The 23,280-nt window shown below is 35.3% G+C and overlaps 1 protein-coding gene across 5 annotated transcripts in view; it reads left to right on the top strand.

Annotated features, from left to right (window-relative positions):
* The window catches only part of PHF14 (PHD finger protein 14), a 161,748-nt gene that overhangs the window by 32,660 nt on the left and 105,808 nt on the right, over window positions 1-23,280 (top strand). For 4 of the 5 annotated variants that reach the window (XM_017830360.1, XM_017830359.1, XM_017830362.1 and 1 more), the window contains exons 6-14: window positions 583-694; window positions 2,882-3,019; window positions 4,907-5,053; window positions 8,440-8,710; window positions 9,287-9,393; window positions 10,906-11,001; window positions 12,542-12,645; window positions 14,075-14,206; window positions 21,074-21,242. In XM_017830360.1, coding sequence (XP_017685849.1) covers window positions 583-694; window positions 2,882-3,019; window positions 4,907-5,053; window positions 8,440-8,710; window positions 9,287-9,393; window positions 10,906-11,001; window positions 12,542-12,645; window positions 14,075-14,206; window positions 21,074-21,242 — 1,276 coding nt within the window. The remainder of the gene's footprint in view (window positions 1-582; window positions 695-2,881; window positions 3,020-4,906; window positions 5,054-8,439; window positions 8,711-9,286; window positions 9,394-10,905; window positions 11,002-12,541; window positions 12,646-14,074; window positions 14,207-21,073; window positions 21,243-23,280) is intronic. The other variant, XM_017830361.1, reaches the window with a different exon arrangement.

Here is a 23,280-nt window from a genome sequence, read left to right on the forward strand (position 1 = left end):
TTTCTGTAATACCACTCAGATGTGTTTATTACTGAATGTAGGTCTTATCCACATTGCTTAAAACTAGTTAGTTTTGATGATACTAACAGATGTAACTAACAGTGCAAAGTCTAACTGATGCTGTGTTTTAAGTACTTCATAGCTGTACACTCGGAGCTCAGAGTTGCTGTGACTACCTGTGTAATTTTGTTCTTCCCCTTCTTACGCCCTGCCCCATCATGAAAGTGTCTGTCTGCCTTAGCTTTATAAGTAATATCAAAATCTTCATATACCTTTCATGTTGCATGAAAAGTGTGTGGAGCCCCATGTGAAAGCCAGCAGAATAGAAAGGTGATGGTAGCCCAGCCCTTGATCCAGACAGGCAGAGCAATCCCAGTGGCTTTGAAAGGCCTTACTCTGTGGCTCAGTGTCTGAGCTGCTGAATTCCAAATAGGCCCTCTGTCCCTGCTTCTAATGTACTTTCCTTCAAACATGTTTCTTCTAGCATCTGCAACTTTTTTTTTTTCTGAAATCTGCAAATGGTGAGTATGCTACAGAATCAAAATGTTGACAACAGTAACCTAATTTTATCTGCTGTTTTAGGTGGGTCCATATTGTTTGTGCCCTCTACGTTCCAGGAGTGGCATTTGGAGATATTGACAAGCTGCGGCCAGTAACACTAACTGAAATGAATTATTCAAAGTACGGGGCAAAGGTAAGTTTAGAAGAGGTGCAGGGCCAACAAGTAGCTCTATTGTATGTTTTTACATATAATAGAATAACATGCCTCTTCCCAACTTTAATTTTTATAGCAATTTCACTGAGGTTCATGTCTAAAAATGAGATGAAGTTTGTTCATTGTTGTTATACCACTGCTCTTCCCTCTCTCTTACCAATTTCCTTACCACTGTTCTCCATAATTTCTGTCACTGTTTTCCCCCAATTTCCCTATTTTTTACACAGGTACTAATTTATTTTAAAGGCAGTTTGACAACGTCAGTGTAAAGTGAAGAGGATTTATGAGATGAGAAATGAGAGGTTAAGTCGATTAAGAAAGGGGCAGATCTACATTCAGTAAAAATTACCTTAGAGTCTATATATAAGCTAGAATGAATACAAGCTAGAATGCATACAAAAAGGTTACTGCAAAGCAGTATTTACAAAAATCCAAAGCAACATGAACCCTTCAACATGAACCAAAAATTGTCATGAAAATTAAAATGGTTTTACATGTAAATGTTTTCAATCCAGATCAAAAGTGATCATGAACAAATGATACAGAAAACCATTGCAGTGGGCAGAGGACGGCACTTGGTAATTTGCTAAATACTGTTTCTGTGGCTAATGTAGGGAGTGTGGAGAAGACATATCTATCAGGCTAACGTGAGGGAAGGTGGTTGTATGTCTGCAGCTCTAGCACTTCATTTCTGCAAAGTCAGTTTCATTTTCTGGAGTGTCAATTCGTTTAGTTGAATACTAAATGAAAATATATAGTGCATTTTTAAAAATACATACAGTACATAAAATAAATTAAAACACTTTGGATTGCCCATGTACAACATACCTGTATCAGGAGCATGGGCCTGCTGAGGCATTTAGCATTTTTTAGAAATATTTGTTTAAAAAAAGTTTTGAGCAAGCACCCCAGACCCTGCAAACTGTTGTTGCAATGAATCATGCTCTTTAATAATATGAGTGATGTATAGGAGCAGGACAAAGAGTTTGAGCATCTTTTCTTTCTGTGAGTAAGGTGAAAGTGAACTGTACAGATGATGACTCAGTAGTCTTGCAAAGCTATAAATGCTATTTGCTGTATTAAGTGTGGAAGTTACAAGTTACTTGGCTAAATTTCCCCCTGCAAAACCAGCTTAATATAATAGTCTTTTTAACTTAATTTCTTATCTGTTACGTGTTGCAGCTACTCAACTAAAGGGTGCCCTTCTAGTGTAACGAGTGGGTGTTTTGAGGTTCTTCCGTCACAGAACTTTCCTTGCCATTCCTTTCTGTTGTTGTTTAACTTTATACATGGAGGTATCTTCTGTAGATGATATACACCTTTGCTCTCTATTTAACGAGTAGGAGACTTAAGAAATCCATGCCTGTATAATTTTAGATCATCTTTGTGCACTGGATAGCAGCACTGCTTAAGCAGTGTTGCCATTTCCTGCTTGTGTGCTCGTCACTCTAGTTTGCTGACACAACTATTTGGTATGGAATTGTGGTGAGGAATGGATCTGACTGAAAAATAAGTTTGTTGGCTTTTTCCAGGTCACGTTAGGGCACGTCAGTTTGCTGTATTGCAAATGACTGTACCTAGAATGCACATATCTGAAGCCATAGTACCTTAATTAAGTGAATTGCAACCTTCTTTACTTATATTTATGATTTTTGAGTATTTTTTCTGCATTGTCACACGTCGACTCAGTCATTGTTTATGAAAAAGATAGCTGCATAATTATCTATGTTTTTCAGTCCAGTTTTTTGTTATTTGCCCTCTGAACTTGTCGAACAATTGAACTTTTGCTGAGGAATATTTTTTTTATGATACTATAATATCAAACCTTATATGTATATGTATACCTTATATAATTAATTGTGCTTGAATTGCTTGGGTGGTGTTTAGTTGTTTCTCTGAATGGGAATGCAAGATGTGGAGGGTCATATAAAAATTCATCCAACATGCCGTTTAGGTTGTTTAAGCACTTCACCATTGCTTGTTGAAAATTAAATCAGTAGTGGGGGTTGAGAAAGCATGAAGCTTTAAGTAATGTCAACTGTTGGGAACATACTTGGTTTCTGTACCACACGGGAATAACCTACCAGTTTGGTTTTTATATGTAAGATGTAAATTATCAAAATGCACCTGAAATATTTACTGTGGCATTTTCCATTCTTTATAAAGGAATGCAGTTTTTGTGAAGATCCTCGTTTTGCCAGAACTGGTGTATGCATTAGTTGTGATGCTGGGATGTGCAGAGCTTATTTCCATGTGACCTGTGCTCAGAAGGAAGGCCTCCTCTCAGAAGCAGCAGCGGAAGAGGTAGCTATGGAAAGGATAGAATAAAAGAGCTCTATTGAAAGCTTATGAAGACAACGTGAAATTGTGGCTTTTTTGTTCACAGACCCTGAACACAGTTTTTGTAAATAGGTAACAAGGAGACTGTACAGGGAGAGCTCTTTGTTCATCAGATTGTCCAACCTGTGAAACAGAGTGGAAAAAAGGATAGAGAAAGTTAACACAGCAGTTGGCTTAAGAGACTATCAGTCAATAGAGTCATGAATTCTAACTCTGTTTCGTGAACTTCACCTAGGGTGACATACTTACCTACCTGTTTGTGTAGTGTAGTAATCTCTGTTTCGTACCAAATAGGAGTTTTGAGAAATTAACTACATTTCTAGTGTCAGGTTTTTTCATGCACGTGTTCCAGTATTTTCTTCAAATTGCAGTACAGATATATGACTTTCCTTGTGGTGACACTAATCTTGGGAATCAGAATGAAAAGCAAATATTTCTGACTTACTGATAATTTCTTAGTATCTGTTCTTAGCAGTTCTTCCCTGTAGTATGATCCAAAGCAATTTAGATTTGAAGCTCCAACTTTCCAGTTAATTTTTGCGGTATAAGTACTTTTAGATTGCCCGATTTCATCCTGATATGTATCATTTGGATTAAGCCTGTCATGTTTATAGCTGCTCAATTTAACTTATTGCTTTAGGAAGTACCACAGGTAACACAAATACAAGCATTACTTGCACTGTTGATCTTGACACTTTTGTTTCTGAAAACAGTGGACCACTAAGGGATTCATAAAGGAATCACAAAATACTTTCTTTAGTTAAGCTGATAAATACAAAGATAGCACATTGCCTCATTGTTATTGTCCTTAATAAATTATGTGTAATGTTGATTCTTCAAACACTCAGTGTGAATTTCTTCTAGATGTATGCATTTATTTGCCTTTCCACCTTAAAGTGTTACATGTTTTCTATAATCAAAACATTTTTAATCAAGGCCTCACACAATCTAATTTTTGGGGCTGCTAATTTTTGGCAGTAAGCTGTCACATACTGTGAAAATCTAAATCAAAATAAAATGTGCTTGTAAGGAAAGTCTGTGTAGATTTTAGTGGTCTATGTTTTATAGGTGGAGTAAAGGAAAAATCGGTAGGCAAATAATTTATTAATATTTTTATTACTTTATGAAGCTAGACTGCTTTAAGTTTTTCTTCTTAGTCTATAGATTTATGAGTGTTTCTACACTTTTGAAAATATGCTGGGAAGGAAATGTACTTCTCAAACCATATATCTTCCTGTGGCTCAGATATTTCTGGTCTGCTTGCAAGTTTTGCAGGTGCTAAAAGTTGCTATAAACTTACAGCCATGACGATATGAATATCTGATGGAATGAACAGTGAAAAATGGAAAAAAAAACATCATCTGAGAGATGATAAATCATGTGAGGCTATAGCCACCAAATCAGTTGAAAGAACGTCTGAGAAATGAACTATATTGCCTTTGATATTATTCAGGATTGTTAAGCACTTGTAGGATATAGTGTAAAAGACACAGTGAAGCAACAGGAAATTAACAATACATGTTATATGTTAAAGGGATTTGTACTTAGAGATTTATTTGGCTGCATTTTTTTTTCTGGGAATGCAAAATAGCGGAGAGATTGACTAGTAGAGAGTTAAATAGTTAATGCATTTAAAAACATTTCGGGTCATGCGATAAAAACAATGTAAAACCAGCTTATATTGTAAATTGCATCAAGATGAAAAAAATGATTTAGAGTAATAATTATTTTAAAAACATGTTCATTTGAACATGTGAACTGATTGTCAGAATGTTTGTGCTGTTCAGAGCCTTTTGGCCTCGTATGTCTTACTCTATTTTCGTTCCTTCCCCTTTGTTTTCTCTGAAACAGGATATAGCTGACCCTTTTTTTGCTTATTGTAAACAGCATGCGGACAGGTTAGACAGAAAATGGAAGCGGAAGAACTACTTGGCATTACAGTCTTACTGTAAAATGTCCTTGCAGGAAAGAGAAAAGCAGCTTTCACCAGAAGCTCAGGTATTGTATTCATGACACAAGTGCCTCTTTTTAATCATCCATGCTAAACAAGACAGAAATAAAGACAATGGAAAAATGTTATTATAGTAGGAAATTAAATGTGAAATATATTGATAGTTCATGGTCATTTAACAATACTGTTAACTATTTGTAGGTTTTAGTGTCTAAGAACAATTCTCAAATATATATGTATATTGCATATTTCAATAAATATCAAATATGGATATCTATGCTTGTCTGAATTGAAAAATAGTATTTTGGTTTTGAGGCAAAAAGTTGGTAATTACTTTTCCATTGTAATTCATAGATTTTGTTTAATATTTTCTTCAAGGTTCTTAGGAAAAAAGGACAGCCAAACAAAAAATTAGACATATTTCTATATCTAAGATCAGTATTACTTCTTTCCTTTAATATCTTGAACTTGGCAGAAGAGTTTAACTTGACTAAAGTATTGCCTGAAGCGATAAATGTCCTGTTGATATCAAGATTTCAGTCCCTCTGAAGGAATCTGTGTACTTTCATATGTTTCGATATGTGTTCGTTATTATTTTTCTGATTCTGAAGAATTTATGGCATAGTTTGCTTCACTGCTTAGACTGAACTGCATTCCATGTAAAAAACAGACCTGTGTAGAAAAACATCTTGTTATCTAAATGAATCCTGTCTAATCTGTTGTAGCAATTAGCAGGTGCTGTAAATAATGGAAGTCATTTATGGGAGAGAAGTAACTGCTTTTTTTCTGACCTCAGAATTGTAGTGCGATGACTGGAAAATAAATTTCCATAATATCAAACTTTTAATTTTTAAAAAAATCATACTTTTCTAGTTCGGCAAAGATTTTTGAATAGGAGAAGAGAATATTATTTGAAAATTAGCTGTGCTGTTGAGAATGATTTTGAGCATGAGGAGACTTATCGTAGAAGCATTTTGAATAAAGTATTTCTGTGGAGTATTGAGCTTCATGGAGCTTGATTTAAAACTGGTTTCATAATTCTTGCTGAGTACACTTAGCTTTCAATTGCATCAAAATGCACCTGTATAGGGGAGCCATCACAATGATATGAATACTACCCAACATAATGGTAAGTGCTCATTGTGCAGAATCAGTTTGGGTATAACAGGGCTTATTAGCTCTGCTTTCAGGCATATATTGTACACTGATGATAACACTGATAAGTTCCTAGCATTTCTCTCTCTTCCTTCTCTTTCCCCCAAACCAAGACCCTGCAGTTATTCAATCTAAATTATTTGGATTAAATGTTTTGAAATGGAAAGAATGAATGCTGAAAACTGCAGGTAGAGTTACTTGACATGGTGTCATAGGCACCTTGTTACAAACATGGTAACTTGTGGAAATTTTGTGCAACCACTTGTTTTGACTATTGATGGCTTTGGTGTTGTATGAATTTTCATTAGTATTGTGTGTATGTCTGAGTTTATGTGGATGAAAACAAATTGGAAACTTGAAAAATAATATCCATGTCCAGTTGTATGTACTGAGATTTTATGAAATATTTGTCTTCGAGTGGTTTCTGTGTCATTAAAGTGCAAAACTGTAAGGGATACTTAAAACATACTAGAAATGTCTGACTGGAGAGTTGACACAGAGTGTGTCTAAATTCACCCCTTACCTTGCCATATGTTGTCTGCATGAGGAAGTTAAAATCCCATCAGTAAGTTCAACCATTTTTTGTTAAATAAGGATTTTATCTGAGAAATAAGGATCTTGAGACAGCTTAGTCTGGGAAAAAAAAACGATTAAGAAGTAAATATATACATATTTATATATGTATATACATATTTATATATATCTGTAGTGTGTGCATATATATATGGACATACAGCAACTCATTGCCAGAGGATTTTTTTGGCTTAAGTAAGATTTATAAACATTGACCTAACATAAATAAGTATACGGTTGTACAACAAAGGATATTTGATGCCTTGTAGTCCAGGCAGGAAGAACTGAGACAATGGTGTGGCCCAAGAAAGTAAATCCCTCTAAAGAGTGTAATAACAAAGCAGTCTAGGACTGTTACTGATTGTTGAAAGATGTTCTATGTTGAAATACTCTATTAAAATATTAATAAAAGAAATGTACATTCCTTGAGCAAATTACATACTTGAAAATTGCTTAAATCCAAGTAACCTAAGTTGAGGATTCCATTTAGACATTAGTCATTTTAATCTGTTATCTATTCCTGCAATAAAGCTCAGGGTGTACAGTTGTATGACATCTTAAATGACCTCAAAGGTCTCAGAATTGAGCATGTAATCAGTAAAGAAGCTTTGAGCCATCTTTGGTCCTTCCAGTGGAGAATAAAGCGAAGTGGTGGCTGATGCCTGCTACTGTGGGTCCAAGAGAAAAGCCATTGGGGTCAGAGCTGAACTATATGTCACATTTGCCATGTTTCTTGATCATTAGTGTTCAAGACCTAGTAAGGTAATGTGTTAAACTGTCTGCAATATTACCTTAAAGGATCCTGTTTGGAATCGGAGATGTTCCTTAACCATAGCGTGTGTATATATGCACACTTTTTTGCTTTTGTCTCAGGAGTATCTCACACCATATGGTGGGGCAGTCACAGTAGTTTAGTTTCTTCTTTGTGCAGGCAAGTAAACAACTTCTAGCTGATAGTCAGCTGGAATTTTGCCTCTGAAAGTTTGTATGTTGATGTCATTTTCTGCCAGAATTGCCACTCCATAGAGTTCCCTCAAGACAGTATTTTCCAACTGTCAGTAACAGCTTGATCTTCTGGGGTAAATCTCCCAGATGCTCCCAAATATGCAGATGTCATCAACAATATATATTGTGAGCTTCTCTTGTCTACTTTACTTCTGTTTGGGTTGTGCTTTTGACAAATTATAATTAGCAAGTTTAACATTTATAAGGAGAATTGGCATTGAGAAAGGAGTTCCTATGAAATTATGTCAAATATGGCAAAAATGCTCCTCATCAACTGTTATTGCTCACATAAATAACAATTTAAAATTTATCTAAATGTATTTATGATAGGTCAACCAAGGCTTTTTCCAGTAGTGAGTTTTCACAGTCCCATCAAATTATCATTAGAAGGGGTTGTCTGAAAGCCAGCAGTCATCTCTGCTATTTTCATTGGTGGGGAGATCTCATCAAGAAACGTGTGCATAGCTCCAGAACCTAGTGAAAGGATAATGTAATTTGTGTATGCATTTTGAAGTAAAATGAAATGTCTGTTTTTAATGGCTGTTTCTTGAGTTGTAGAGTTCTGGAGTGAAAACGTCATTGATTAGACTGTGTGGCTTTTGAAATGAAAATAAAACATGGATGCATTCCAAATTATAACTTAAAACTAATTTCGGATTGTTCCTTTTATGTTTTTAATATGTGGAATTCTTTATTGCAGGCTCGAATCAATGCCAGGCTCCAGCAGTACCGTGCCAAGGCAGAGCTGGCCCGCACCACCAGGCCACAGGCCTGGGTTCCCAGGGAGAAGCTGCCGCGACCACTCACCAGCAGCGCTTCAGCGATTCGCAAGCTCATGCGCAAGGCCGAGTTAATGGGAATTAGTACAGACATTTTCCCAGTGGATACTTCAGACACTAGTTCCAGTGTTGATGGAAGAAGAAAACATAAACAACCAGCTCTCACTGCTGACTTTGTGAATTATTACCTTGGTAAGGGTGAAAATGGCTTATTTTTCTCAATGAAAAAATATCACTTTGCTACACTGAGCTGTGCTAATTCATTGGCTTTTTTATTTTACTTGTGTTTGGTTGTTACTAATAGATAAATGTGAATTATGACTTTGTTTTATGTCAGTTATTTAAGTGCTTGGTATCTCTATTTACACAGTTATTTTTTTAAAAAGACATTTCAGAAAAGAATAAAATCTTTCAAATATAAATAGGAGACTAAACTATCTTATTTAACAGGAGGGAATAGAAGCTCAGATACCTTTTGGTAGATTTTTTTCTTTAAATCCTCCTCCATTTCTATGTGGAATAGCACAGCTTCATGACTGTTTGCTAGATGGCTGATCAAAGCTCTTAATTTAAACAACTGCAATATTTATGCAGCAAAATGTAAATGTTATGACTGTTCATTCTACTCAGTCTGTGTAATAAACCAGTAGGCCAGTTTTGTGTCTTTGTATAAGTATAGTTTTATATTTTCTATTGCTTTTTTTTAGTGCATAAAACTTAAAAATATATATTCAAGAATAAGAAATAATGTGATTTTCTTTTCAATAGAGAGAAATATGCGCATGATTCAAATCCAGGAGAATATGGCTGAACAGAAGAATATCAAGGATAAATTAGAAAATGAGCAAGAAAAGCTTCATGTGGAGTATAACAAGGTGAAATAAAAGGGATAATAAACCATTGTGCTGTTTTAGTATTGCTGCTGTTAACTTTGATAGCATTTTTCTTTCCATGAAAGAAAATGTCTTTGGAAAGCTGCACACTATTGCTTCTTTAAAAGTAATACTTAAAAACATATTTCTTCTTTTGAAAATATTCAGTAGTCTGTCTTCCCTCATACAAGTGGAATCAACTTCTGAAATGTTCTGTGTTGACTGGACACAAGCTCTTTAACTGACCCCTCTGAGAGCTCCAGTACATGGACAGACAGGTCCCCCTCAGGAGTCAACCTGTGTCATAAGGTCCTTCTTTTTTTCCTTCTTTGTATGTATTTCACTTGAGACTTCGAGACAACGGAGTTTGACTCCTCCCTTCCTCCCTCTTTCTCTTTCTCTCTCTCTCTCTCTCTCTTTTTTTGTTTGTTTTGCTTGTGTCTGATTCAGCGTTCTATTTGAACCTGCTTGGTTCTTTGCTTGGAGCCCTACTTGATAACTCGCAATCTAGGATACTTCGAGTGTTATTTATTTGTGTCAGTTCCAACTCTACTTGTGTTCATCCTAGATTTAATGACTTGACTAATTTTTTGGGTGGAAATAATCAGTATTCACACACCTATAGTGTCTTCTGCATGTTTGTTTTGAGTATAACAAATTTGTGGTCCATAAATTATCGCATTGCTCCCCCAAAATGTTGCTCATGTAATTTTTAATTCATCGTCATGGTTAAAAAGGAATTTTGTGCTTTTTTACTAAATAATAATTATTTTTTAATATTTAAATATTTTGAAACGTAGAAATACTGTACTTTTTATGACAGATGACATGCTGCAATTATTGCCGAATTCAGCAACCTATCAGGTGATGGTTAATGATGACAAAAAATGGTGTAGCTTCTAATTCTTAAAATGTGTGTGTTTTAAATGAGAACATATGGAAAATGTAGCAGGAGATCCTTGTGAACTATGCAAAGATGATAAAGGAAAAGGAAATTGTGCATGGAGCTTTTTAACATTGTGCATGGGGCTTCTGAGTGGGAACTAACACTTACTTACAGAAGGAAAAAAAAAAACTTTCTTTTTGCTCATGTCCTTTAATACATTTTATCTCTTTCTGTGAGTGTCAGTGGGTGTTCTTTAATATGGCAAGACACAGTTTTAATCAATTTATATGTTCACTTGTTATAATCTTGCTGCTTAAGTAGTGTGGACAACATATATAAAACGTTGCTGTGTTTTCGTTTTGCTCTCTATTTGACTTTGTGAAACCTTATTTGCATGCTGAAATGTTTCAAATCTTTACAAAACAAGTGACTGCCCTGGTTTTTGGTTTAGTTCTGTTGTATTACTGAATGGTTGCACTGATCTCAGCTATATTGATATGAGTTTCATTTTTTTTTTTTTTAATCCCACAGTAAACTAATGCACCCTAGATAAGTAAGAGGTTGAATAAATTTTATTAAATAACTCTTAATAAATTTTTATTCCTGTTTTTTCTTCTGTAACTTTTCAGCTGTGTGAGTCCTTGGAAGAGCTACAAAATATGAATGGAAAACTGCGAAATGAAGGGCAAGGCATTTGGGCTCTTTTGGGTAGAATCATTGGACAGGTTGGTTGGTCGTCCCCGTCCCCACCCCCCCACTTTACAGAAGAAGGCAGAACTAGTTTTCCAAGAATAGCCCTTTTTGTTTCTGTCATGGCCGAATAAATTGATTTGATTTGATCAGACCCAGGCTTTACTCTGGGGATAATGCTTTCTGATTGAAGTACCTAGCCTTCTGCAAACCACCTACTGGGAACCCGTAGCTTAATTTTGTTGTTGTAATAGTGTTCTTGTTTGCAAAATTCTTTCATTTGGTGGAAGTGATTGACCTGTCATTTGTGATGAACCTTAACATGAAGCATGGGGTTAATCCTACTGGTTTTGTATCCATATTGTCTTTCGTTACTGTAGGCTTCGAATAATGTGTTAACTCTTTATGGCTTTCGTAAGACATAAATCCTTTTAAATGCAGTGATGGTGTGCAACGGGACAGAGCGGAATATTTTGATGAAATTAATATAAATATCTAGGACAGTAGAAGATTTGGATTACTTCCTGTTGCCAGTGATTATCTTTGTTCTCACTGATACAGGAAAAAAGAGAAGTGTAGATTCTTGCAGTGTTTTCAAATGTGTTTTATGTCAGAGGTATTAAAAGGCAATGTTTTGCATATGAGAGGGAGATTGAAATAATTTCCAGTTATGATTCAAGATTGAAGAAACTGCTTATTGTGAAAATGCAGTCATACAATTAGGTCACAATTTTGTTGTGCCCTTTGGTAGTACTGAGTTTGTGCTGCTGTTCAGAAAATGAACCTTACACTTTATTTATGCAGTAGTAGTTCCAAAGGTATGCAAGCTTTTTCTAGTTCTGTTTGTCTGCCCATCTCTCCTGCTTGCATAGAAGAATTCTCACATAATGTATCTTTTGAACGAAGGATATTTTTTCCTCCTTTGAGTAAGTATTTAGAAATATATTTCCTAATGCAAATGTTAATAAATTAAAAAAAAAAAAGAAGAAGAAGAGTTGAGCAGAATTCATTTACACAGCTTGCATGACATTTTTTTTCCAGTTGGTTGAACAGATGCAGACCCATGGGACTGCTGAGAAATGACTTTGATAGATGGTTGCTGTCTGAGAAGCCAGCATACTGCAGATTAGTAGAAATCCGAAGAGAGTCTCGTCTGCTTTGTGGAGGGCTTGGTCCAATAAGATAATTTTTCTAATTAACCTATCGAGCACCAGTGTAGCTGCAATGCTGCGGAAAATAAACTGCCTCAGTATTCTGTCAGATTCGTGAATTTGCCTTTGCTTGTTTCAGCTGCTTAGACAAATGAATCCTTGTCCTTCCCTCTATTGGAAGCTTGAAGAAAAATTCTAAAAGCTAGTCTTTCTGTGTGTTTTTTTTTTAATTGAAAAAAATGAATATAAGATTACTTTATATTACAAAATCATACTGGGATAAATGTGTAGTCGCTCTTGTCTGTAAAATAGCTAGCTAAGCAATCTCCCACTCATTTTATTTGTCCTTCATGCATTGAGATGGGAGTGGTGTTCTTTAAAAGTGTCGAGACTCATGTGTACTGTATTTCTTCAAATCCAATAGAAATTGAACATACCAGCAATTTTACGGGCTCCTAAAGAAAGGAAACCAAGTAAAAAGGAAGGAGGAGCACAGAAGACATCTACACTTCCGGCCGTACTTTATAGGCAAGTAATTAAATCTTGACAGAATAGTAAGTTACGGTTTCAGAAAGGTGTTCAGAGAAAATTGTTTGCTTCAGTTTTTAATTAACAAAATACTTTAAAGTTGTCTATACATTTTTCTTACTTTTGAATGCTAAGTTGAGTAGTGGTCAATTCTTCACCCTAGCACACCATGAGTAAGATTTGGGTGTTTTTGCTAATTTGATGGCAGTGCTTCAATGGCAAAGGTAACTCTTTGCGTCTGAAATAGAAAGGTCCTTATTTTCTGTGATGTGAAAATTAACTGTTCATCTTTTGTTTTTTGAATGCAATCATCTAAGTAGATGATTTTGTGAACAGTGATCATGCTGTTTAGTCACAGTGGCCGGGTGCATAAAACACTTGTCATGTAAGAATTTTTACTTTTTGCTCATACTAAATTGCCCTACTTCTATTTTTATTAATTCCCAAGAATATGAAATCTATTGGCTTACTCTGTCATTGTTCCAACTTTTCCCCTTCTCCATAAGCTGTGATGCTACTGACTGGGTTTTTATTAAGCCTAATGGTGTATACTAGGATTCCAGAGCATGACTGTGCAAAGTACACGTTGTCTTGGATCTTATTTTCTCACCACAGCTGAGAAGCGACGTGGTCTATCCTTATCTAGAGAGCAGCAGCCAGGCCTCCAACCACAGCAAGTGGTGTCTTGCCCAGCTAGAAGGCTAAATGAAGATGATTTACATAAGCAAAAGTTAATTTTAGTGCTGCGAGAGGTAGAAATTTTAGGAATATGGCAGTGGGCTGAGGATTTGGCAATTTAGATATGTACACAAATAATAAGAGTCATGCTTTACTAGTTCTGTTTCATTCAAATCCAGTAATTTAGTTTCTCCCATGTTATAGTGCAGTCAGTGAATACCTGATCTTTTCAAAGTAAGTAAAAGTTCAGTTCCAGTAAAATAACAATAGAAAGGAAATGTAATTTGCTATGAGTTGTTACATTGCCCAGCATAACAGCAGCACAGACCTGTTTCAGGGTGGTTAAGCATATGATTGTTACAACTGATAATAGCAGCATAATTTTATGTTTAAGCATTTGATGCTTAAGTTTTTGATGAAGTTTTTTCCATTTGCCACTGGTACATTTTGTTGAAGTATTGAGTGATTACTGATTTTTAGAAGTCCTCAAAAATTTAAACTTAAAGCCATTTCTTTTGTTAATTCTGTTAGGTGCCTTTTATGCTTTACTGTATATAAGTAGAAGCTCCTTAAAAAACCCTCAAAAATTACTCCATAATTACTCCAAAAAGTAATTATGCACTTACAAGATGCTTTCAAATTGAAGTTGCCACATATTTGTATTGAAACTGGGGAAGGTGGTGGGATGTATCATTTATTCTTCATGATTTCAAATGTAATTGTAATGCTTTTCTGCTGTCTACATTAAAAGTTGTGGAATTTGCAAGAAGAACCATGATCAACACCTACTGCTACTGTGTGACACTTGTAAACTCCATTATCATCTTGGTTGCCTGGATCCACCTCTTACAAGGATGCCAAGGAAGACCAAGAACAGTTACTGGTAAGAATACAGCTGATGAGTTGTCTTGTGCTATCTCTGTACTTAAAGTAGGATGTAAATGTGAATAGATTTGCAAATTCTAAGTGATTTAGACATTGCTTTAAAGTAGTCTGAACTGAATTGTTTTATTTTCAGGTTATAAAAAAAAAGTTAAAAAAAAAAAAATTTCCCATTATTGACCACTCTGTAGAAATAGGCTGTAGCTGTAATTTTCTTAGCTTTTGAGTTTGTGATTTTTAATGCTGCAATATAATAGCAGTAGGAAACTATAGGCTACTTTCAGTAAATGAAAGACTTGGTTTTCTGTTTATCTTAGGACCCAGATATGCAACTTTGTCCAGATCTTCAGGAAAATACTTGTAAATATTTTAAAATAAACTTGTAAGCAGTAGATCTGTTCATTGCAATACGGGAAATGTTGGGTTTCCTGCTGTCTCTGTGACTCAAATGTGCAATGGCAGAAGCATGTGCATAACTGTACTTGTTGCAGCTACATTTCCATGAATTAAAGTTCTTTCTGCGCCAGTGGAGCAGAACAAAAGCTAAGTGGTACAATGGAGAAACGATAAGGTGGCAAAGGTGTTGATTTCAAAACTGTCATAAAATTAGCTTGCTGCTGTGTAGTGTTAGCATTCTGCATCTTGAAACTGCTCTGAAATGTGTTAGAAGCAGTTATTCGGAAGCAGTTTTTTAGCTGGCAAGAAGTTAGTGTACAGCATCTCCAGGAGTCGTTCATCACCTTGTTTGAACAGTAAGGTACCAAATCAGAATAGTATAAGAATTCCTTCTAAAAATACACTAAAACTATTTTAATAGAAAAAAAATTGGTTTCTGTTTTTCTTCATATATCTCTAACTTTTTTTTATTATTTTTTAAAAACTTGCATAAAACATTTACTTAGGCTGTCTGGTTAGTTTTGAAGATTATGTGCAGAACAAGATGGTCAGTATATGTAACGGGAGGCCTCTGTTTTTTAATATCTTAATGTGACAAAACCTGGATGTACCTCAGTAAATTTACTTAGTAAATTAATAGAGATTTCATTTAAAAATGAAAATCTCAGAAAGATTTTCACCATCATTAACATTTTTCTGAAATTATTTTTCCTTTAATTATTTAATGTAGTATATGATTTTGGACTTTCCATCTCTTTGGTCAGATTTATCAAGTAGTTATTTTACGTGGATGCCTTTCTTTTTTTCAAAAATTTTAGATAGCTTCTGCATTTGCACGGGAGGTTTGATTTTTGTTCTGCTTTTTAACAGAGTTGAAAAGGCTCACTTAAAGCTATCAGTCCAAAAGATGTAAGACTGTAATTCTCAGTAGGTGTTAAAGGCAGCATAGGTCAGGTTAGGCAGTAAAGCTCTTTCATTTCAAAGCCCTAACTTATCTTTGTTGTGAATTTCATGCTTCAATTATATCTCAGATCACAAACTTGGCTTTTACTTCTAATTAGCTAAGGCATATTCTGGAGTGGGAGATGATAGCAGAAAAATTGAGCTGCATTGATTGCATTCCTTTCATCATTGAACATGCCTTTATGTATTCTTTTCAGGATCAGTAGAGAGCATATAGAACAGACTCTTAATCTAAGTTTGAGTTCAGTAGGTCGTTTCCCCCCCCCCACTGTTTTCAATACAATTTTTATCTTTTGATTAAGATATGAAGAAAAGTGCAATTTTTTTTTAGATGGGGGCCATGTACTTTTCACATATTTGTATGGGATATAATGGGAATTTAGCAAAAAATATAAAAAAAAATTGGTATAGTGGGAAGTTCCTTAAAATACTAGGCAGGTTGGAAGACTTTATTTAAGAGTGTTTAAAAACATTGAGTTTAGTTCTCTTAAAATAGTAAGCAGGAAAAAACTAAAAATAATTGTTTCCTTTTTTTTTCCTGTTCCATTATCACTGCTAATAATTTACACATAATTACTAACTTTAGCCCTTGCAAAAGGTTTGATGATTGGAGTCATATACTTTACCAATGCTGTGGCATAATTTTATGTAAAAGTTGGGAATTTTCAGTTTCCTAGAAATCCTGTTGATTAAACACTAGAATATTATTTTGATTCACATGTTATCATAATAATAAGTCTTCTTATTGACAACTTGTGTGTTTTTATGGTCCTGACCATTCTGGATGGACTGGAATTGTGCGTTTTCCTAGTAGAGAGTGATCTTAACTGGTACGAAAGCAATGCACAAGTGTTGACAGACAATACAATGAATCAAAATCTAGTTGGGAAATATTGACATGTTCATTAAAAAAATACTTGGCAGCTACCAACAGGGATTAGCTCTTTCTGTTGAAATGAGATTGCTGAAAAACAGTGATAACTTCCGGTAGCATATGAAATGCTGGAGACTGAGATGAACGAAACGACGACAATAATATTAAGCTTGATGGTTTTTATTTTTGTTGGAAGGCCAAGCTATCTTAGTGGTGACTGCTGTGAGGAGTATTTGCCACGGTACAGAATGAGCTGTACTGTTCTTGACCAGTACTCCCATGAACACACATTCAACATCTGGACATTTATTCATATTCATGACCTCACTCATTCAGTACTGATCCAGCACATCTTGAATGTTTTTTCATCTGAGTCATTAGAAAATAATATAAAATTACTAACTTTTATAAGCATGAACAATGTGATGTTGCATCTAACATATACATTTGTATGTATTTGTCACTTTTCCTAGTTGAAGGATGTTTGGGTCATTGCAAATGGCAAATTTAGAGTACGTTTAATGTCTGTAAGAAGCTCTTTGAAGCTCTTTGGCAAACTTTATTTGGTTCATATATACTGTCTTTTATCTCCAAATAAAAGCAGCCCCTACCACCTCCAGTACGTCATTCAACATGTGTAATTTATAGAGCATAGGTGTCATCTTAAAGCTGTGGTCCATGTTTCTCAAGTTCACAATGGTTTAAGTCTTTGTAAACATGGCAAGAAGTGATTTGTCACAGAGTATGTCTGCGGGATCCGTTTCTTCCTAATTAAAAACAAGCCACACTCTAAGTAACTCTACAGTTTTCCTTTCTAAATGCCGTGGACAGAACTGTTTTCTGGAAGCATTGTAGTGCATTCACTAATCACAGAAGATTTAAATTTACTCTTTTCCCAACTCATTGTAGTGAGTTGATGTTTGTGAGATGGGAAGTTGTCTTGGTACCATTCATTCTTGTACCAAGTTAGATTGAAAACACAACAAAATCACACTTCCTTTCTTCTGTTGGTTGTTAGTGCTTAATCAGAGACTTCCTGTATGATTAAAAAGTTTCTAATCGATACTGAGACTTCTTGATGGAACAAACACTTCCAGTAATTTTAGTAGTAGGCACATTTTAGAAGTAGACATATTATTGCTTACTACTGATTTTCTCTGTGAGTCTAGATTAGGTAAATTCAGACTCAAAGCAAAACAAAACCTGTGTAGAAAAAGTTGAATCTTTGGCACAATTTCTCCTGTTAATTTGTTTATGGTGCATGGCAATGTTTGATAATTTAGAGGTAGTTGAGGATTGTTGGAGTTGTAAAGGTTGTAAAGACCTGGGGTGGCAGGTTCTCTGTTTGCTGCTTGTCCTTGAAGAGATGAAATTAAGTAAGCATGACTGTAGCATAACCAAAAAGAAGTCATAAGGCTGCTTTCTATCAATATATTGGGATTAAACAGCAGAATTCTTTAAATTCAAGAACCATGTTGAAATAAACTATAATAGGAGATGAAAGGAGATTGTTTCCAAGTCAGAGGAGTGTGTCTGTAATAGCTTTTCTGTGGTCCTGTGGGAGCCACCAACCAAACTGCTTTGTAGTTGAAGCTTGCCTGCTTTATAATAAGGTTGAGATGTTGTCAACTGTGATAGTAGAGGCTATTCCACTAAATCAAGAGGTTGACTGTAAGTTCATGTTTATAACTTTCCTTTTTCCCCCTTACCTTTGCTGTATTCGTGAAGTTTTGTTCTATGACTCACACAACAAGCACTTCCACCCCCGTCATACTGTGATTTTGCTTTTCTTTTCTAGACGTAGCTTTTCCTAATTTTGATTGCTGTGACACTTGCACCATCTGTTTCAGAGTAGGTGACACCTGTTTCTTGTTCATAAAAATGGAATTTAGGAACTTGCATGGAGTACCTCATCTTTTGGTTGAGATGTTTCTTGTCTTCCTCAGTAACATCAAAGTTAAAATACTTCACTTATTTTATATGTAAATAGGATACTAATGTAACTACAGGACTTTACTGATCTGCATGGTTATTTTCTGTACAACTGTCTGAACATATGTAGATGAAAACCTGAGTAATTTCCTTTTAATAACACAGAGCTAAAGAACAGGAATTATTTAAATCATATGTGCAGGGTGGTAGATTCAAGAGACTGGGTTCCCAACTCCAAATATTGTCGTATAACCATACTACTATTTTTTTTTGTCTTATAAAAACTTGATTATTAATGCAGCTCTTTAGTTGTGAAATGCTTATTTTTTAATTTATACATAGCACATATTTCCACCATAATAATTGGGAAAATGTATGTTTTGTAAGAACTGCTCATCACAGTATTTTTGAATATTTTTATAGATACTGCTTACATCTGCATAAGCAGATCATAGTAGATACTTTCAGTTGTGCTTTCCATTACATAAATTACTGACATGACTGATGCTGCAACAGTATGGAGGGCTGTGCTCTCTGGTGCTTACCAAACAGAAAATCACCTTAAAGCTTTGAGTTGGACAGCTTGAAGACAATGTGTCCTATAAAGGAAAAGAAATCAAAGTAACCTTTAGCTAAGCAGACCCAGCATTTTGAGGGAATGTTGCTATTCAAAGCTTCTCTCTCCTGTTACATCATTGGAGAGCTCCTCTCCATAAAATCTTAAAATAGTAGTAGTTTGGTCTGCGTGCCTTTGTCTATTTACTTTACAAGTACGTGTGAATACATATTTGTGTGTGTATATTCACACAAATTTGTGTAAGCATATAACTGTAAAAAGTAGCATTTTTTACCTTATATTTTTCTATTGGTTTTATATTGTAGTGTTCTGAAGAGGTCTAGAAGTGTTTACAAGTACTGGGTGTGAACTGAGGCTTGTAAAGAGGAGGAAGAACAGAGTACTATACACTTGTATGCTGGCCCAAAACTGCTTGAAAAGTGTATAAATTGACTTCCTTGTGTTTTAGCTACTAATAAAGCCTCTATACTGTATGAGAGAGGGGAGAAGTTGTTATCTTTCTTGCAGTCTACCCTGTAGTACTTCTGCTTTTCTAGACCAGCAAGTATTATTAGCACTTGCATGTGTCCTATTTACTGCAGACTTAAATGCTTTTGAGATAAGAGGTGATGAATCTTCATAACATTACAATGTAGCCACAATTATCTAAATTTTACATGTGGAAAAGTCGAAGGAGAACGGTCTTGAGTTAGTCAGGGTTACCCTGACATGTTACCCAGTGCTGGATTAGATCCCCTCTATTTTGACTTGGTAGCCACCAGTCTGTCTGGCAGACCATGGTGACTCCTGTTGTCTTCAGATGTAGCCAGGAGATATCTGAGATTATACTGCTTGGATTAGTTTGAAAGAATTAGAAAACTTGGAGAGTTGATGGAGTTGATATTGTGTTAGCCCTTACTAAAGTTCACAGGAGAGGAACTATTGCTGTTGAACACGTAAATTTGAAGAAATTGGCTCTGACACAACAGACGTATCTGACTTTGTGCTTTTGTTTATGCAGGATGGATATGCCTTCTTGTCACAAGTGTGTATTAACATTTAACTTTAGATAATTGAGTACATGGTTTTTGTTTGTCTCCTTCCAAAGCAAATTTGCTTCTTCATTTAGATAACTTTAACGTGCTTATCCCTGTTAACGACACTCAATAGCAGAACATAATGTTGATATTTTGTTTGGTTGGTATATTATTAGAAAAACATGTTGTAATATGAGAACAGTGGTTCAAATGAATTGGGATTCATTTGAAAAGACTTACAGTTTTTTGAGTTTGAAATGTAATGTGAGAAGTAATTACAAAATTGGCTCCTACCAGTGAGTATAATTTTTGAGTTTTCATTAACATATTTTTAGTGAACATCCGCATGTATGACTTTGCATAAGATGATTTTCTGCAAATAAGAACAAATCTTGATGAATTCCTATCTTGTTAATTCTGTTATAGAGCTTGTTAATAGCATTACTTTAGCATCTATTGGTTTTTGAAGTTCTGATTGTGATTTTTTTCAATTCAGTGTTTAAAGTTTGTTAATTTATGTCTCTATCTTCTGTATCTTTAATTGTCTCTTAACTATTTTTTTGGCTTTAAAAGCTGCTCCCTTAGAAAATACGTATTAGAATTTATTTTCATAACAAACATGTCTTCTAAATCCCTGCCACTAAAGCATGCTGTCATCAGAATGAATTCAGCAGCATGTCATTGTAAAGATTAACAATGTGGTTTAGTGGAAGTGTCCCTGCCCATGGCAGAGAGATGGGAACTAGATGATCTGTAACATCCCTTCCAATCCAAACCACTGTATAATTCTATGATTAAACTGTGGCAGCAGTTGCAGTAATGAATAGATTACAGATGTGGTAGAATGAAAATGGTGAAATAGGGTGCATCTTTCTTGAAGATTAATTCCTACTTTCAAAATCTTGGTTTTCAAAGTTAAATAGTGTCAGGAATATAAGAACATCTTACTTGTTTTTTGCTTGGTTGCTTAAAATGTATGTTTGAGGGACTTCTTGAGGTGTCCATTTGATTTATTGACTTTTGAGTTTATCTTAAACCCAAACACTTCAATATATTTCTTTTTCTGCTTTTGTGACTACAGTCTTAAAAAGAAAATCTTGCACTTTGCAGGCAATGCTCAGAGTGTGACCAGGCAGGTAGCAGTGACATGGAGGCTGATATTGCCATGGAAACCTTACCAGATGGGACCAAAAGATCAAGGAGACAGATTAAGGAACCAGTGAAATTTGTTCCTCAGGATGTGCCAACAGAACCGAAGAAAATTCCAATCAGAAACACGGTAAATGATGGTGGAGTTGTTATTATGAGGCTCATATTCATAATAATAACATGGTTTCAGATGAGTTATGTTGTGGACATTCTGAATTGCAGGATTTCAGTTTGATTGATGTTCTGGTTTTGTTATATATTCCATTTCCTCTGTTTAATGCTTTATTAGTTGTGTTAAATATATAGTTTTGCTAAAGTAAAAAGCTGAGAAATAACACTACTGAACTGAAGAGCTCTACAAGCTTAAGGAAAAATTCAGTTTGCAGTTAAACTTAGCCTTTACAGCTCTTCTTCACTGTAGTACTGAGGACACATACTAGGCTAGATTTTAATACATCAATTACTGTAATTAGTAATTTCCTTATATACAGGCAATCTACTGACTGACTGCACATTTTGTGTTATCACAAGACCCTATTATTTCACTTTGCTTGGCTTCTTAGTCTTGCTAGTCATTGTATGTTTTCTTAAACTTTCATGGTGGATAGTTTTTTTGAGAAGAGAAGCAAAAGCTCTTGCTTTCTGTGCTGATGAAATATCTAACATCTTTAATTTGAAAATAGGACTTTTTTATTAGTCACTGTGCTCTTTTCCGTAAAATTTTGTTCTCCTGCTTGTTTGTAAAACAAGGTTTTTCATGTGTGGTGTGTCACATCACCTATAAAAAGTACATAAAAATATCAAAGGGCAGTTAAGTCCAGTTTAGGGCATGAGTAGTGTTCCCATGACTCTTTGGACATCTTCCAATATATTTGGTTCATCTTTCAGTATATTTCTTAATATCAGGAACTGTTTAGACCCTCGCATGTTAGGGTTAGACAAACTTCAACTCTCATGCTGCACAACTTTTATTTTCTTCACAGAACTTTCCAGACTTCTTATGATTATACTAGGAGATACTATACTTAACTTCTGAGCATACACTGATAGGATTAAGCAAGTATTTTCCTGATCTAACCTTAAATGTTTGCTTTAATTTTGGGCCACAGATTTGATTTCCCTAATGGCTTCCCTTTTTTGGTCTATGACTAAGAAGAACTTTAATGATGACTACAGCCAAACTCATTTAGTTTAAATTATTAGGATTGTGAGTAATCCAAAATTAAAGTTTGAGAAACTTTTTTTTTCTTTCTTCTTCTCATCAAGGGAAAGTACCCTTCTTCCTTATGTGTAAGAACACATGGAATCTTAGAGCTGCCTGGGTCAGTTGAACTGACTGTTGCCATGCTGTTGTTCACCCAGAAAGAAGACTTATCTGGGTTCTTGCTTACTGAACCCTTTGCATCTCGTCTCCCCTTTTTCTTGTCTCTCTCCTCTCTTTTTATACCTAACGTAGTGGTATTAGGGTGTGAGGATTCATGATTCTGGGAGGACTAAAGAGAACCAAAGGTATTGCAGGAAAGACATTCATAGTAGTAATTAACAAAGGAGTGATAGAGTGATAGATAAGGCATTGTTCAGAAATCCTTTGGAAGACAAGATTGGTTTATTCCAAGGCCTGTGTAACAACTGCCAAGCTTCTGTGCTAAATGGAGAGAAGTCTGATTGCTCTGAAGTGTTCCTCTTGTGCTGTGACACTGTTATGAGCAAGACAGGTGCTACACTGGTGATTTGGCACCTCATATGTTAACATAGTGTATCTGCACATATTATGATCTGTAATGTAGAAATTAACTGACTTTGAGTGGACTAGTGTGTTGGCACTGTATGGGATTGCACTGCTGTAAAATTACTGCTACCAGTTTAAGAAAGATTTTGTTCCTCTACTTGCATTTTTAGTCTCAGTTCTCTCCAGTTCGCTACTTTTCTGCAACATACAGATTTGCAAGATAGCATCTTTGCTGCCCTGTTGACAGGGCTACTCTGTCAAAGAGGAGCATCAAACACTGACCAGCCTGTTCCCCCCTCCAGCAATTGACCCTCTTGTGGGTAACTCCCCCAGTTTATATACTGTTACAATGTTCTGTGGTGTGGAATATCCCTTTGGCCAGTTCGGGTCAGCTCTCCTGGCTATGCTCCTTCCCAGCTTTTTGTGCAGTTCTTCCCTA

This window comes from Lepidothrix coronata, unplaced genomic scaffold (assembly GCF_001604755.1).
Source record: "Lepidothrix coronata isolate B3197 unplaced genomic scaffold, Lepidothrix_coronata-1.0 Scaffold177, whole genome shotgun sequence".
NCBI classification, from domain to species: Eukaryota; Metazoa; Chordata; class Aves; order Passeriformes; family Pipridae; genus Lepidothrix; species Lepidothrix coronata.